This window comes from Schistocerca nitens, chromosome 1 (genome assembly GCF_023898315.1).
Source record: "Schistocerca nitens isolate TAMUIC-IGC-003100 chromosome 1, iqSchNite1.1, whole genome shotgun sequence".
NCBI lineage: Eukaryota > Metazoa > Arthropoda > Insecta > Orthoptera > Acrididae > Schistocerca > Schistocerca nitens.
Window position 1 is genome coordinate 148,619,136 of NC_064614.1, and position 14,200 is coordinate 148,633,335.

General features: G+C 43.4%; 1 protein-coding gene across 1 annotated transcript in view; it reads left to right on the forward strand.

Annotated features, from left to right (window-relative positions):
- LOC126225908 (protein dissatisfaction) overlaps nt 1–11,099 on the forward strand; it is a 182,454-nt gene extending 171,355 nt beyond the window's left edge. Inside the window, exons 10-12 of the mRNA XM_049942222.1 lie at nt 17–175; nt 8,918–8,999; nt 10,849–11,099. Of these exons, the coding sequence (XP_049798179.1) occupies nt 17–175; nt 8,918–8,999; nt 10,849–11,099 (492 nt within the window). The remainder of the gene's footprint in view (nt 1–16; nt 176–8,917; nt 9,000–10,848) is intronic.
- The last annotated feature ends 3,101 nt before the right edge of the window (nt 11,100–14,200 follow it).

Here is a 14,200-nt window from a genome sequence, read left to right on the forward strand (position 1 = left end):
GTGGGCGTGCCGGCAGCTGCTGCTGCTGCAGGAGTCGTGGAAGGAGCTGTTCCTGCTGCACCTGGCGCAGTGGTCCATCCCCTGGGACCTGTCGGCGCTCTTCGGCTGCTCCAAGGCGCGCGACCGCCTGCCGCAAGACGACGCCGCCACCAACATCGAGATCAAGACCATCCAGGTAGGCGGTAATAGTGAGTTTGCCAAAACTGAAACGTTGCCTTCGGAGAAAAGCCAGACTCACTTAGAATAAAAGAAGCTTCATGAACAGTAAATAAAGATAAGGCTAAGAGTAGTATCAATTTACTTCATCAAAATATCAGGGGAATAAAAAATAAAGTAGAGGATCTCAAAAATAATAATGAAACTGATATACTCTGTCTCCCTGAACACCATCTAACTGTGGGGATGGAAAGTGTCAGTATAAATGGGTATAATTTAGCATCTTACACTTGCAGATCTACCATGGATAAAGGAGGAGTTGCCATTTACGCAAAACAAGGGCATAAATACGAAACTGTAGAAGTAAGCAAATTTTGTGTTGATCAGCACTCTGAAGTTTGTTCATATGAACTACAGCTAGGTAAAGTAGTGTTGATATTACCAGCAGTGTACGGGTCCCCATTAGGAGATTGGGAGCTATTTATAAATAAAACTTTGACTCCCTATTATGCTGTCTGTCAGACAAAAAGAATCTACGGTGATTTCAGTGTAAATTTTTTAAGCAATTCTTATAGGAAAAGTGAACTAGAAGTGTTATTAATGACATATAACTTAGAATCAGTCATCAATTTCCCTGCAAGTATAGCTCAAGACAGTAGCCCTCTAATAGATACTGTATTTGTATGGCAAGAGGATGTAAAACTAACACATGCTTTCCCTGTGCTAAATGGGTTATCAGACCATGATGCACAACTGATTAAGTCACAAAACTTAGCAGGGTGTACAGTTCAGAAACCATTAAGTAAAAGTGTAAGGCTGCTCAACCCGGTATCCATCGAACACTTCAGAGAGCGTTTAAGAAATGTTAATTGTGGACATGCTTATAATGAGCCCAATGCCAATGATAAATGTAACATATTTCTTGATAAATTTACACTCCTTTTTGAACACTTCGAACAAACGGAGGGAGTCGCCATGGGTAGCCCACTCCCACTGGTGGTAGCGAATTTGTACATGGAGAACTTCGAGGAGGAAGCCCTGTCGTCATCCGAATGGAAACCTACTTGCTTTTTCCGTTACGTGGACGACACGTTCGTCATCTGGCCACATGGTATGGATAAACTCCTTGACTTCCTTACACATCTAAACTCCGTACACCCCAACATCAAATTCACTATGGAGACAAACGGAGGGTAAATTACCTTTCCTTGACGTCTTGGTCAAGAGAAGGGCTGACGGCACCCTAGGTCATGGGGTGTATCGGAAGACAACGCACACTGATCTGTATTTGCACGCAGACAGCTGCCACCACCTTTCACAGAGGAATGGGGTACTTAAAACTCTAGTACATAGGGCGCGCACTATCTCTGACGCAGAGAGTCTACCCCAGGAATTGGAACATCTGAGAACAGTATTTCGAAAAAATGGGTACTCAGAGTGGCAGATTCAACGTGCTCTCCGCCCAAACACTGCAGCACAACCTGTTGAGATGGATGAAGTCACGAGGGAGGAGGTAGGCACTGCATTTATTCCATACACAGGCGCACTCTCGGGGAAAATCGCCCGCATTCTGAAGAAACACCGGGTCGGAACTGTGTTTTGTCCTCCGAATAAAACTCGTGCACTGGTGGGGAGCGCCAAGGATGACCTCGGTTTGAGGAAGGCCGGCGTGTACCAGATTCTGTGTCAATGTGGCAAGTCGTATATTGGTCAGACGATGCGTACCGTCGAGGATCGATGCCTTGAACACCAGAGGCACACTCGATTGATGTATCCGAGCTAGTCGGCGGTCGCTGAACATTGTTTGTCGGAAAATCACGCTATGGAGTATGAACGCACTAGGATTCTGGTACAGACGTCGAGATACTGGGACAGCGTTGTTAGAGAGGCCATCGAAATTCGCACCAATGACGATCTCATAAACCGTGACTGTGGCTATAATCTTAGCAAGGCTTGGGAACCAGCGATTGGGTTAATCAAGAGTAAATATAGCAAACGTATAGTTGTGACGCCCACGGCGGACAGAGCCATCACTCCAACGTCATCTCAGACGCCGTCGCAATCTGTTCCACCGAGCGACCGTGGCGCAGGGCGCGGACAGCGGAGGGAGCGCGCCGCGGGCGGAGGGTATTTAAATCGGCCGCCACCGCGAACGAACCCAGTTCCCTCTGAGCAGCCATAGCGTACCGATCTCCGTGCCGGCACGTTCACAGGAGAGCAGTCCGTCAGTTCACCTGATGATGGCGACATGTATGATCGCCGAAGTATTGTGCCCGTTGGACACTGTAGATCGGCAGTACACCCGTGGATATTTTGATTATCAAATACGCCGGGAGGAACTCAAGAATCACAAAATATATGTAGATTACAAATGCTATTAACAACTAGGGCAATAAAATCCAACTGGATGGGATGTTGTTAGAAGAGAGACACGAAACGTAACCAGTGGGGTAGGTAGTATTATTAATAAAGAGAATGAGACCATGTTAACCAACAGTACACAAGTAGCTAATGTATTTAACAACCACTTCTGAAGTCCAGGTGAAAAAATTGGTGAGAATAGCTCAAAAGAAAAAGCCGAGCAATACATGGAAGAATCAGTTTTAAAAAATCCTAGTCAGATTAATTTTCATCTAACAAACCCTTGTGAAAAAAGAAGATTCATTAAATCTTTGAAAAATAAATGTTCTGTTGGAGTAGATGACATCTCTAACAAGTTATTAAAATAATGTGGAGCAGTTACAGCTGACGTTGCGAGTCACATCTGTAATACATCACTAACTTAAGGTATTTTCCCAGAGAGGTTAAAATATGCCATTGTCAAGCCTCTTTACAAAAAAGGAAACACCACAGATGTCAATAATTACCGGCCAGTGTCCTTGCTCGCATCATTTTCAAAAATTGTCAAGAAACTAATGTACTCAAGAGTGTTTAGCCATCTCGGCAGTAATGGGATACTTAGTAAACCACAGTGTGGATTTCAAAAATGCTGTTCCACTGAGACAGCAGTATTCAATTTCACTAGCCACATAAGAAAGTCTTTAAACAGTAAAATGTCACCAATAGAAATTTTCTGTGACTTATCCAAAGCGTTTGATTGTTTGAACCGTGACAATATATTACATAAATTACAATTGTATGGTATAAATGGAACAGCATAAGAGTGGTTTAAGTCATATCTACAGAACAGAAAGCAAAAAGTTTCTTTATATGGTTTAAATTATTTAAGGACGGTCGCCACTTCATCTAACTGGGGTGAAATTACATTGGGTGTGCCATAGGGTCCGAACAAGGGTCCCATTCTGTTCTTGATATATGTGAATGACCTCCCTCCTTACCTGAAACAAGAAGCTAAACTGACACTGTTTGCTGATGATACAAGCATCATTATTAATCCACTAAAGAAACTAATAGAAAATGACACAAATAATATTGATTGGTTTTCTGCGAATGCGCTTGCTGTGAACTTTGAAAAAACTCAGTACATCCAATTTTCTACTGCAAGGAGTACAGTTCCTTCAATAAATATGACACATCAACAGAAATCAGTAGCCAGAGTAGAGCATACTAAGTTTTTGCGTGTACATATAGATGAGAATCTTAATTGGAAAATTCATATTTTGGATCTCCTTATGCGACTAGGTTCGGCAACTTTTGCAATCAACATAATTGCTAATTTTGAGGATACAGAAATTAGCAAACTTACATACTTTGCATACTTTCTCTGTCTGATGTCACACAGAATATTATTTTGGGGTAACTCAACACATAGGCAAAAAGTATACACTGCTCAAAAGGAAGTGGTCTGAATAAAGTATGGGGCTCATAGTCGCATATTTTGTAGGCATATCTTTAAAAAGTTAGGAATTCTTACAACAGCCTCACAGCACATTTACTCAGTAATAAAATTTGTTCTCAACAACATGGACCACCAACAGCAGTGATATTCATAATTATAGTAGCAGAAGAAAGAAATACTTACACTTTCCTCTACTTAACCTATCTTTGGCACAGAAAGGGATAAAATATGCTGCTGTAAAACTTTTCTGTAAATTACCAGATGAAATAAAATGTCTGACAGACAGCAGTAACAGTTTTAAAAATAAACTGAAATAATATCTCCTTTTCAAATCCTTCTGTACCATAGATGAATTCTTGAATAGGAATAAAGAAATCTATAGGTTTCATACAGGCATTTTCTGCCATTTAAGGGAGTGGGATCGATAATAAAAAATTTAAAAGTTTTTTAAAGAAAAAAGGCCCTTCAGTCATGTGTGCATTTCTTATGCACTTGACACGTTCCACATCATAACGGTTACCGTGAGATTGATCAATGGAACACGTAATTAACTAAATTATTTTTTAACAAATCTTGCTGACTGTGTAGACTGCATTCGCATCTAAAAACTGTGACCAGTTTCTGTTTCACATGAACAATCTTCACTTGTGTAAATAAAAAAGAAAACTATTGACCGACACAGTATCTACGATACACAGCGTTGCCTTTGACAAATGTGGCAGACGTCACCTACCCGGAATTGCCTTTCGGTCTACATCAACAGCGTAGATGCTACCAAACGTCTGTATTATTCTGTGACGTAGAATGTAAATGTTGCTTTAAAATTGGACGAATTAGTCTTGTAACCGATAAAACCAGGTTCGGTCTGGTAAATGTGATTTCAGATGTATAATAGCGACGTTGGATACCGTAGATTAGACACTGAAGCACCAAAGAAACTGGTATAGGCATGCATATTCAAATACAGAGATATGTAAACAGGTAGAATACGACGCTGCGGTCGGCAACGCCTACATAAGACAACAAGTGCCTGGCGCAGTTGTTAGGTCGGTTACTGCTGCTACAATGGCAGGTTATCAAGATTTAAGTGAGTTTGAACGTAGTGTTATAGTCGTCGCACAAGCGATGGGACACAGCATCTCCGAAGTAGCGATGAAGGGGGGATTTTCCCGTACGACCATTTCACGAGTGTACAGTGAATATCAGGAATCCGGCAAAACATCAAATCTCCTACATCTCTGTGGCCGGAAAAAGGTCCTGCGAGAACTGGACCAACGACGACTGAAGAGAATGGTTCAACGTGACAGAAGTGCAACCCTTCCGCGAACTGCTGTAGAGTTCCATGCTGGGCCACCAAGAAGTGTCAGCGTGCGAACCACTCAACGAAACATCATCGATACGGGTTTCGGAGCCGAAGGCCCACTCGTGTGCCCTTGATGAGTGCACGACAAAAAGTTTTACGCCTCGCCTGGGCCCGTCAACACCGACATTGGACTGTTGATGACTGGAAACATGTTGCCTGGTCGGACGAGTCTCGTTTCAAACTGTATCGAGCGAATGGGCGTGTACGGGTGCACAGACAACCAGATGAATCCATGGAGCCTGCATGTCACCTGTGAACTGTTGAGGCTGCTGGAGGCTCTGTAATGGTGTGAGGCGTGTCCAGTGGGAGTGATATGGGTCCCCTGATACGTCTAGATACGACTCTGACAGGTGACACTGCGGAATAGTCCTGTCTGATCACCCGTATCCATTCATGACCGTTGTGCGTCCCGCCGCACTTGGTCAATTCCAGCAAGACAATGCGACACCCGACACGTCCAGAACTGCTACAGAGTGGCTCCAGGAACAATCTTCTGACTTTGAACACTACCGCTGGCCACCAAACTCCCCAGACATGAACATTATTGACCATATCTGGGATGCCTTGCAATGTCCTGTTCAGAGGAGATCTCCACCCTCTCGTACTCTTACGGATTTATGGACAATCCTGCAGGATTCATGTCTTCTATTCCCTCCAGCACTACTTGAGACATTATTCGAGCCCATGCCGGGGAGCCCTACACGGTATTAATGACTCAAATGGCTCTTAGCACTATGGGACTTAACAGCGGAGGTCATCAGTCCCCTAGAACTTAGAACTACTTAAACCTAACCAACCTAAGGACATCACACACATCCATGCCCGAGGTAGGATTCGAACCTGCGACTGTAGCGGTCGCGCTGTTTACACGGTATTAGGCAGGTGTACCAGTTTCTTTGGCTCTTCACTGTATGTCGCCTAGTTATTATATTTTTCTCTGCACGTGTGAGGAAGCGTCATGTGGAACCAAAACGACTCAGAATTTTCAAAGATGAATGCAAATCTAGGTGGACAATAAAATGTCTCCTATGAACTCGCTTCACACACATTTCTCGTAATGAATTTTTCCGTGTTACGTTCGAAGTCAAGGTAAGAAGGAGAACATCGTCGCACATTTAATCTAGAACGGACACACGTAATAAAGTCACTGCCGAGCGAGGAGGCGCAGTGGATAGCGCACTGGACTCGTTTTCAGGAGGACGACGGCTCAAATCCGCGTCCGGCCGTCCTGATTTAGCTTTTCCTTGATTTCCCCGAATCGCGCCAGCAAACACCGGGATGCTTCGTCTGAATGGGGACGGGCCGATTTCCTTCCCCATCCTTTAAACATTACGAGCACGTGCTCCGTCTCTAACGACATCGCCGATGGGACGTTCAACCATAATCTTGCTTCCGTCTTTCTTAGCAATTCATTTACTTTTGTTAGTAGGACATTCTTCCGAGTTCCACGATGAGGCCTCCCGTTGCATGTATTCCAAACTGTATCTTAGGCTGCAGTTTTTAGCTTCTGCAGTTCCATCTTCACTAGTAGGACGAGAGTTATGGCCTGATGTCTTAAATGATATCATCGTCTTCTATCAGCATGTCTCTTCTTCTTGTCAACACTATATGTTACTTTTCTCATCAACTTCGCGAAAACCTTCCTCATCTCTTTAGTTTAGTGTTTACGTTTACCTTCTCATTTTTTAGTGTTCCATAGCTCGGTCGCTAAAAGCGGAATCCTTATACGATAATTTTGTTGTCTGTCTGTGTGACCGTCTGCTAAGACCCTTTTCTCTCAGGAAGGAGTAGTATCAAGTTGAAATTTATGTCAAACTTAAGGTATGCGGTCCCTTGACTGTGTGAAAAATTTAAACTTCTTAATGAATGAAGTCAAAAGATACGGCCATTTGTGTCCCATATTTTGATACTCGCAGATTCACTCATCAGATCTATAGATGAATTACTATCTCTATACATAATAAAGCTTGCACGTAGTCCTCAGAGCACAAGCTCTACCCTGCACTTCTCCGTTGATTCTTTTTTTTATCTACATGGCAAATCTTCATTTCGCCATTTGAGTTATAATATTAAGCTCGCCAGTTGCCAATTCCGAGAACAAACTTTTTAAAACGACTATGGAAACGTATTCTCTTTCTTCTCACGTGTTTTCCACATAATGACAATGGTGCTGAAATTAAAGAAATTCATTCTTATATGGAAGCATAGAAGAAAATGTTTGCCCCCTGCACCAGTCATAAATGGAATCACATCACGGCTCTGGGCAGGCCAGTCCATTTCAGAAATATTATTGTCCGCAAACCAATGCCTAGCAGCTGCTGCTTTATCTCTCGGTGCATTGTCACGCAGATAGAAACAATCCACCTCCCCAAACTGTCCTACTGTGCCGTAAAATGTGTTCATATCCTTCCGCTTTTAGCGTTTCCTTAGGCACAATAAGAGGATCACACCCTAAGCACTAAAAACACCCACACGCCGCAACACCACCTCGTCAATGCTTCACTGGAGGCACTAAACATGACGACAGGTAGCTTTCTCCAGGCATTCAGCAAACCCAAACCTTTCTACCGGATTGCCAAAGGGTACAGCCACCCACGCACCTTTGTTGATCACCACTTCAACTGAGTGGTGTTCCTTTGGTGCTCTAGAACATGGTTACCCACCTTGCGACTCACAGGAACTTCTGAGCCCTCGCCTTTTCTCCGCATTTGTCGACACCTTGCTTACATTTCTCCTACGATTTCAATGAGATGCCATAGAAAATCGTCAACCGCCATATGTACAAAGCTTTTTCTTCGTACATCCGTATTTAAATTGGATAAAGGTTGGACACAGCTGGTATAATATTTGTTAAAAATGAAACTCCTCCAGCTGTACTTAAGATTTTATATTTATTTGGCTACTAGTCTCGACGTTTCGTCAACGCCATCTTCAGGCCAGTACACTTTGATGAAATCAGTTGTGTGTGGCTCAGTACTAGAAGTGGACTTCTAGTAGTGAGCTGGCTAACCTGAAGAAGTGGACTTCTAGTACTGAGCCATACACAACTGATTTCATCAAAGTGTACGGGCCTGAAGATGGCGTTGACGCAACGTCGAAACTAGTAGCCAAATAAATATAAAATCTTAAGTATAGCTGGAGGAGTTTCATTTTTAACAAAAAAAATTTACAAAGTTCTGGAATAAAGATAAGGAAAGCAGGAGCTTGTACTCAGTGTAAAGTGCACCAGCTCTGCGCCTTTCAGCTTCTGTACAATTTCAGACACGTAAATTTCTACGGCATTTTGCTTCCTTCGTTAAAATCAGTGTACCCATCGTACAAAAAACCCACTCGGAATACCAAAGTTTTGCATCGAGGCTGTAACTAGTGAAATCTGTGTGAAGGATTATCAGCGCCAAAGAACAGTTCGTAGGGCTGGCTCGCAATGTTTGCTCTGTGATGTTCTCTTCTATTTCAGCTTGTGTAAACGCTTGTTCACAGATACAAGCGAATGGTGGCGGACGCTGGCGAACTATCTGCGAATGTTCGTTCGCCTGTGTCCGCCTCCATTCGCCGCCGTGGAAACGCGGCTTACGGAAGTCGTCCCTTGTGTGTTGCAGGAGATCATGGGCAGGTTCCGGCAGCTGTCGCCAGATGGCAGCGAGTGCGGCTGCATGAAGGCCGTCGTACTCTTCACGCCAGGTACTACTACACCATCTGCCCTCAAAGTCACAACAAGAAATTAAACAAAAAAAACTTTAGTTTTCGTTTCTTGAGCATCAGTGGGCGATAGCTTCGTCTTTCCATTTCGCATGTTGCTTTTGAAAAGTATCGCTGATGAGAAACCAAGCAAATATTCCTTTACCGCCCCCAGGAACAAAGCCGTACTTAAACTGGCATGATGCTTGAGCGTAGCGTTCCAGAAGACTGGAAAAGAGCACAGGTCATCCCCGTTTTCAAGAAGGGACGTCGAACAGATATGCAGAACTATAGACCTATATCTCTAACGTCGATCGCCGGCCGTTGTGGCCGAGCGGTTCTAGGCGCTTCAGTCCGGAACCGCGCGACCGCTACGGTCGCAGGTTCGAATCCTGCCTCGGGCATGGATGTGTGTGATGTCCTTAGGTTAGTTAGGTTTAAGTAGTTCTAAGTTCTAGGGGACTGATGACCTAGATGTTAAGTCCCATAGTGCTCAGAGCCATTTGAACCATTTTTTCTAACGTCGATCAGATGTAGAATTTTGGAACACGTATTATATTCGAGTATAATGACTTTTCTGGAGACTAGAAATCTACTCTGTAGGAATCAGCATGGGTTTCGAAAAAGACGATCGTGTGACACCCGCCGTGTTTCTTGACTTCCGCAAGGCGTTTGATACATTTCCCCACAGACGTTTAATGAACAAAGTAAGAGCATATGGACTATCAGACCAGTTTTGTGATTGGATTGAAGAGTTCCTAGATAACAGAATGCAGCATGTCAATCTCAATGGAGAGAAGTCTTCCGAAGTAAGAGTGATTTTAGGTGTGCCGCAGGGGAGTGTCGTAGGACCGTTGCTAGTCACAATATATATAAATGACCTTGTGGATAAAATCAGAAGTCCACTGAGGACTTTTGCGGACGACCCTGTAGTGTATCGAGAGGTTGTAACAATGGAAAATTGTACTGAAATGCAGGAGGATCTGCAACAACTGACGCATAGTGCAGGGAATGGCAATTGAATCTCAATGTAGACAAGTGTAATAGGCTGCGAATACATAGAAAGAAAGATCGTTTATCATTTAGCTACAATATAGCAGGTCAGCAACTGGAAGCAGTTAATTCCATAAATTATCTGGGAGTAGGCATTAGGAGTGATGTAAAATGGAATGACCATACAAAATTAATCGTCGGTAAAGCAGATGCCAGACTGAGATTCGTTGGAAGAATCCCAAGGAAATTCGGTCCAAAAACAGAGGAAGTAGGATACAGTACACTTGTTCGCCCACTGCTTGAATACTGTTCACCGGTGTGGGATCCGTACCAGATAGGGTTGATAGAAGAGATAGAGAAGATCCAACGGAGAGCAGCAGGATCATTTAGTAATCGCGCAAGTGTTACGGAGATGATAGATAAACTCCAGTGGAAGACTCTGTAGGAGAGACGCTCAGTAGCTCGGTACGGGCTTTTGTTAAAGTTTCGAGAACATACCTTCACCGAGAAGTCAAGCTGTATATTGCTCCCTCCTACGTATATCTCGAGAAGAGACCATGAGGATAAAATCAGAGAGATTAGAGCCCACACAGAGGCATACCGACAATCCTTCTTTCCACGAACAATAGGAGACTGGAATAGAAGGGATAACCGATAGAGGTACTCAAGGTACGCTCCGCCACACACCGTCAGGTGGCGTGCGGAGTATGGATGTACATGTAGATGTGCCATTTTCCAATCCTGTGGAACGCTGCGTTCTTCTAGAGGCCTACGGTACACCACTGCAAGAAGGGGGGCAAGTTCTATGAGAAGCTCGTCTTCTCTTCTGGTCGCCCACGTTCGGCTTCCGCGGTTGCAGAGACGGCGGGCCTGTGCGACGTGCAGCCGGTGGAGATGCTGCAGGACCAGGCTCAGTGCATCCTGGGCGACTACGTGCGCAGCCGCTACCCTCGGCAGCCCACGCGCTTCGGCCGCCTGCTGCTGCTGCTGCCCAGCCTGCGCGCCGTGCGCCAGTCCACGGTCGAGCGGCTCTTCTTCAAGGACACCATCGGCGACATCCCCATCCAGCGCCTGCTCGGCGACATGTACCACATGGACAAGTACACCTAGGCGCCCGCTCGCCGACGAGTACCACATCTCGGCTACGTGCCCGACAAGTGCTCGCTCGGTGACGGACAAGTACACGTAGACAACAACAACACCCTGTGGCTGCTCAGTGAAATGTACCACATGGGCGAGTACGCCTACGCAAGCACTGCGTCGCGTCATTGGACTGTCGACCGAGGGGCAGATGGGTGCACCTAGGTGAGGCCTCAGACCGCAGGTATTCTCCATCCGGAGTGCCACGTCTGCGGTCACTGCACGGCGCTGTCCAGTACGACGAGATTAGCTGCATCGTGCAGCCCGAAACTGTGATCCCTGACACTATATTACTTCCTGGTTTTCGTGTCCAGATGTAGTCTAGTGGCTGATGTGACTCGGTGTAATACAAAATATACGGGTTACGGAATTTAAATAAAGCAGCAGAGGCGACGATGAGGTCATTGTGATTCCAAATTCTTCTTGTTACAGACACAAAAGCGACGACTTTTCATCTGAATAGATTTTATTTGTCTTGATCGCAAGATACATTGTCCACTGCTGAACAATCATCATCATCAGATCGTAAAAACATAGTTACAACATCCTACATGCAACAGTAGTGTGTGTGCGCTTCTACATGACTAAAAATGGTCGCATGGTACCAGTAGCAGATTGCCTGTTAATATATTCCAGGAGAAACATGATTAATTTTCAGTGTTTCATATAATTAGTGACCAAATTTAGAAATTTAAAATGCTGTCACAATCCAATCATGAAGAGGTATAATGTAGTATTAAACATGTAACACAAGAAATCAAGTATTAAAGTTAGAAACTTTATGTTTGTCCCGTGGCAGCGGAACTCACAGCACGCAAACTCCCCAGCCTACATTCAACCAGTATTCGAAAATGAGAGCACTTAACGACTTACGACAAACTTTGCACGGAATTCCAAACTTTTTCGAAACTTGTTCTCATTGACACTCCCCGCAATATCATCAAAGAGAAGAAATTTATCACTTACAACATTTCTACTGTTCGTGTAGTAAAACGTCAGCTGCGGTCATGACATGTTAACTTATTACTTTTTTACTACTAACTCTGTAATTCATTTTGTAGACAGCATCCACATATACCATTGAAGGTACATGCAAAATTATATCATGATACGACAAATAGTTTAGAAGACATGACGTCATAATAAAATGAGTAAGAAACTCGGTTTTCTTAAAACAAAGCGCAAATTACACGGATGTCTGAAGCTCTCTTATACACCAGAGTTTTAGATTATTTAAAGAATCAGGAGTGAAGAAAGGCAGGAGGGGGGGGGGGGGAGGGGGGAGGGGGGAGAGGGGGGGGGGAGGCGGTAGGAACTGGTACACACTAAGTAACTACACTCAGCTCTGGCTGAATTTTAATGCTCTAAAAACGATTTCTTAACTCTCGAAATGGACTCAGGAATGTTTCTTGCGATCAATACGAATGAAATTTATATTGAACTTCCAGGTTACGTGATTCATAACTTGACCATATCAAAATTTATGTAACGAAATAATGCTATTGATCTAGTTTGACAGCATGAATAATATGTAACGTTAATACTCTCAATATTTCATAAACTTTTCCATATGTCGAATGAAAGTTTTCAGAAAGTGGATGTACACAGATCTTCGAATACATTGCTAAATGTTTAATACTGGTTACTGTTTTCATCTGGGGAAATTATCTAAAACTTTTTTTCCACTATGTGCTTTTTAAGGCATTAGATACCGCCTGAAAAGTCGCCTCCCTAGCTGAGGATGCTGACGCACTCTTCTGCTGTGACGGCTGACAAGACGAAACTTTCATCGTCAGCATATCGCCGACAGAGACAGCAGAGAGATGGAGGCGTGCCGTTCCTGACCATCTCATGTTTCGGCAATGTCTTGTCTTAAACTCCACATCTCTGCAGTTCCTCGAGTAATGGCATGTGGCCCTGTCAATCGGCACCCCCGTTGGTGCTATTTGAGAGGAGTAGAGCAACTGCATAAGCACACGGTATCAAACGAAAAGTCTCGGTATAAACTCGTGAGTGGTATTGTAAGAAATAGTATCGATAAAAAACACCTAAAGGAAATTTAAAAAGATTAGATCAGATTCTGCCACTAATCGAGCTTATCAAGGCAGATCGCATTGCCAATGTATGACTTCCCAGGACAGCTGTAATTTTTGAATCACGATTATCTCAAAACCAAATTTTTTTGGTTTACATCCTTCCTACAGCCATGTCGTCATACATTTATATTGACAAATAGTAACACCCTCTTTACTTTTTTATTGTCTTGTAAAGTAAATAATTTTGTCCTGCTCTTGTGATGAAGTGTTTTCTTAAATGCTTTCTCCATGCCTGAAGCATTTCCAGAAGATTTTAGATGTTATAAATATATTTTGCACCTCACTTCATTACCATACAGTTTATCAAAATACAGTCAAGTTTCACTTACGCTAGGTGCCATTTTGTCATCTGATTCAGTAAATCTTACAGATAAACTGTTTTAAACAACAACACAAAAAGAAGTACACTAATATTTAAAAACAAGGGAATTCCAAGAGAACAAACTGCAAAAGATATTTTGTCGAGGTTGGCGAAGCGCCACATACGTTTTTGCAAACTAACTCTGTTGCTCATAAGGAAACCACTCATTCAATTGTTGGTATGTTTATGCCTGCACGTCCAGTTGTCCTAAGGGAGTAACATGGCCAAAATTTTGTGTAAATAATAAAAATGTAATACATTATTATTACTAGGTCCATTCGATATAAAGTGTCAACTAAAAAATATCGGTATCGAAATGAAGGTACTCGATATAAAGAAGTGTTCCTACTAATGTGCTCATACAGGGTTTCACCCTCTGCCTTCTTTCTCTCATGTCATCAATAACACAAACATGTCACTAAAAACTCTTCACACTCACCACACATATGCCTAACACATAACCTTAACTCTCTGCAAATAAAAAGCATGGCACTGCACACGAGGTAAGAACGCGTTTCCGATTAGGCGACTGAACAACCGGTCCACGGGGTCTTCCAGTTAACAATGCTATACGACTTCACTTCAGCTCGTCAACACGTTTACAGTCTCACATC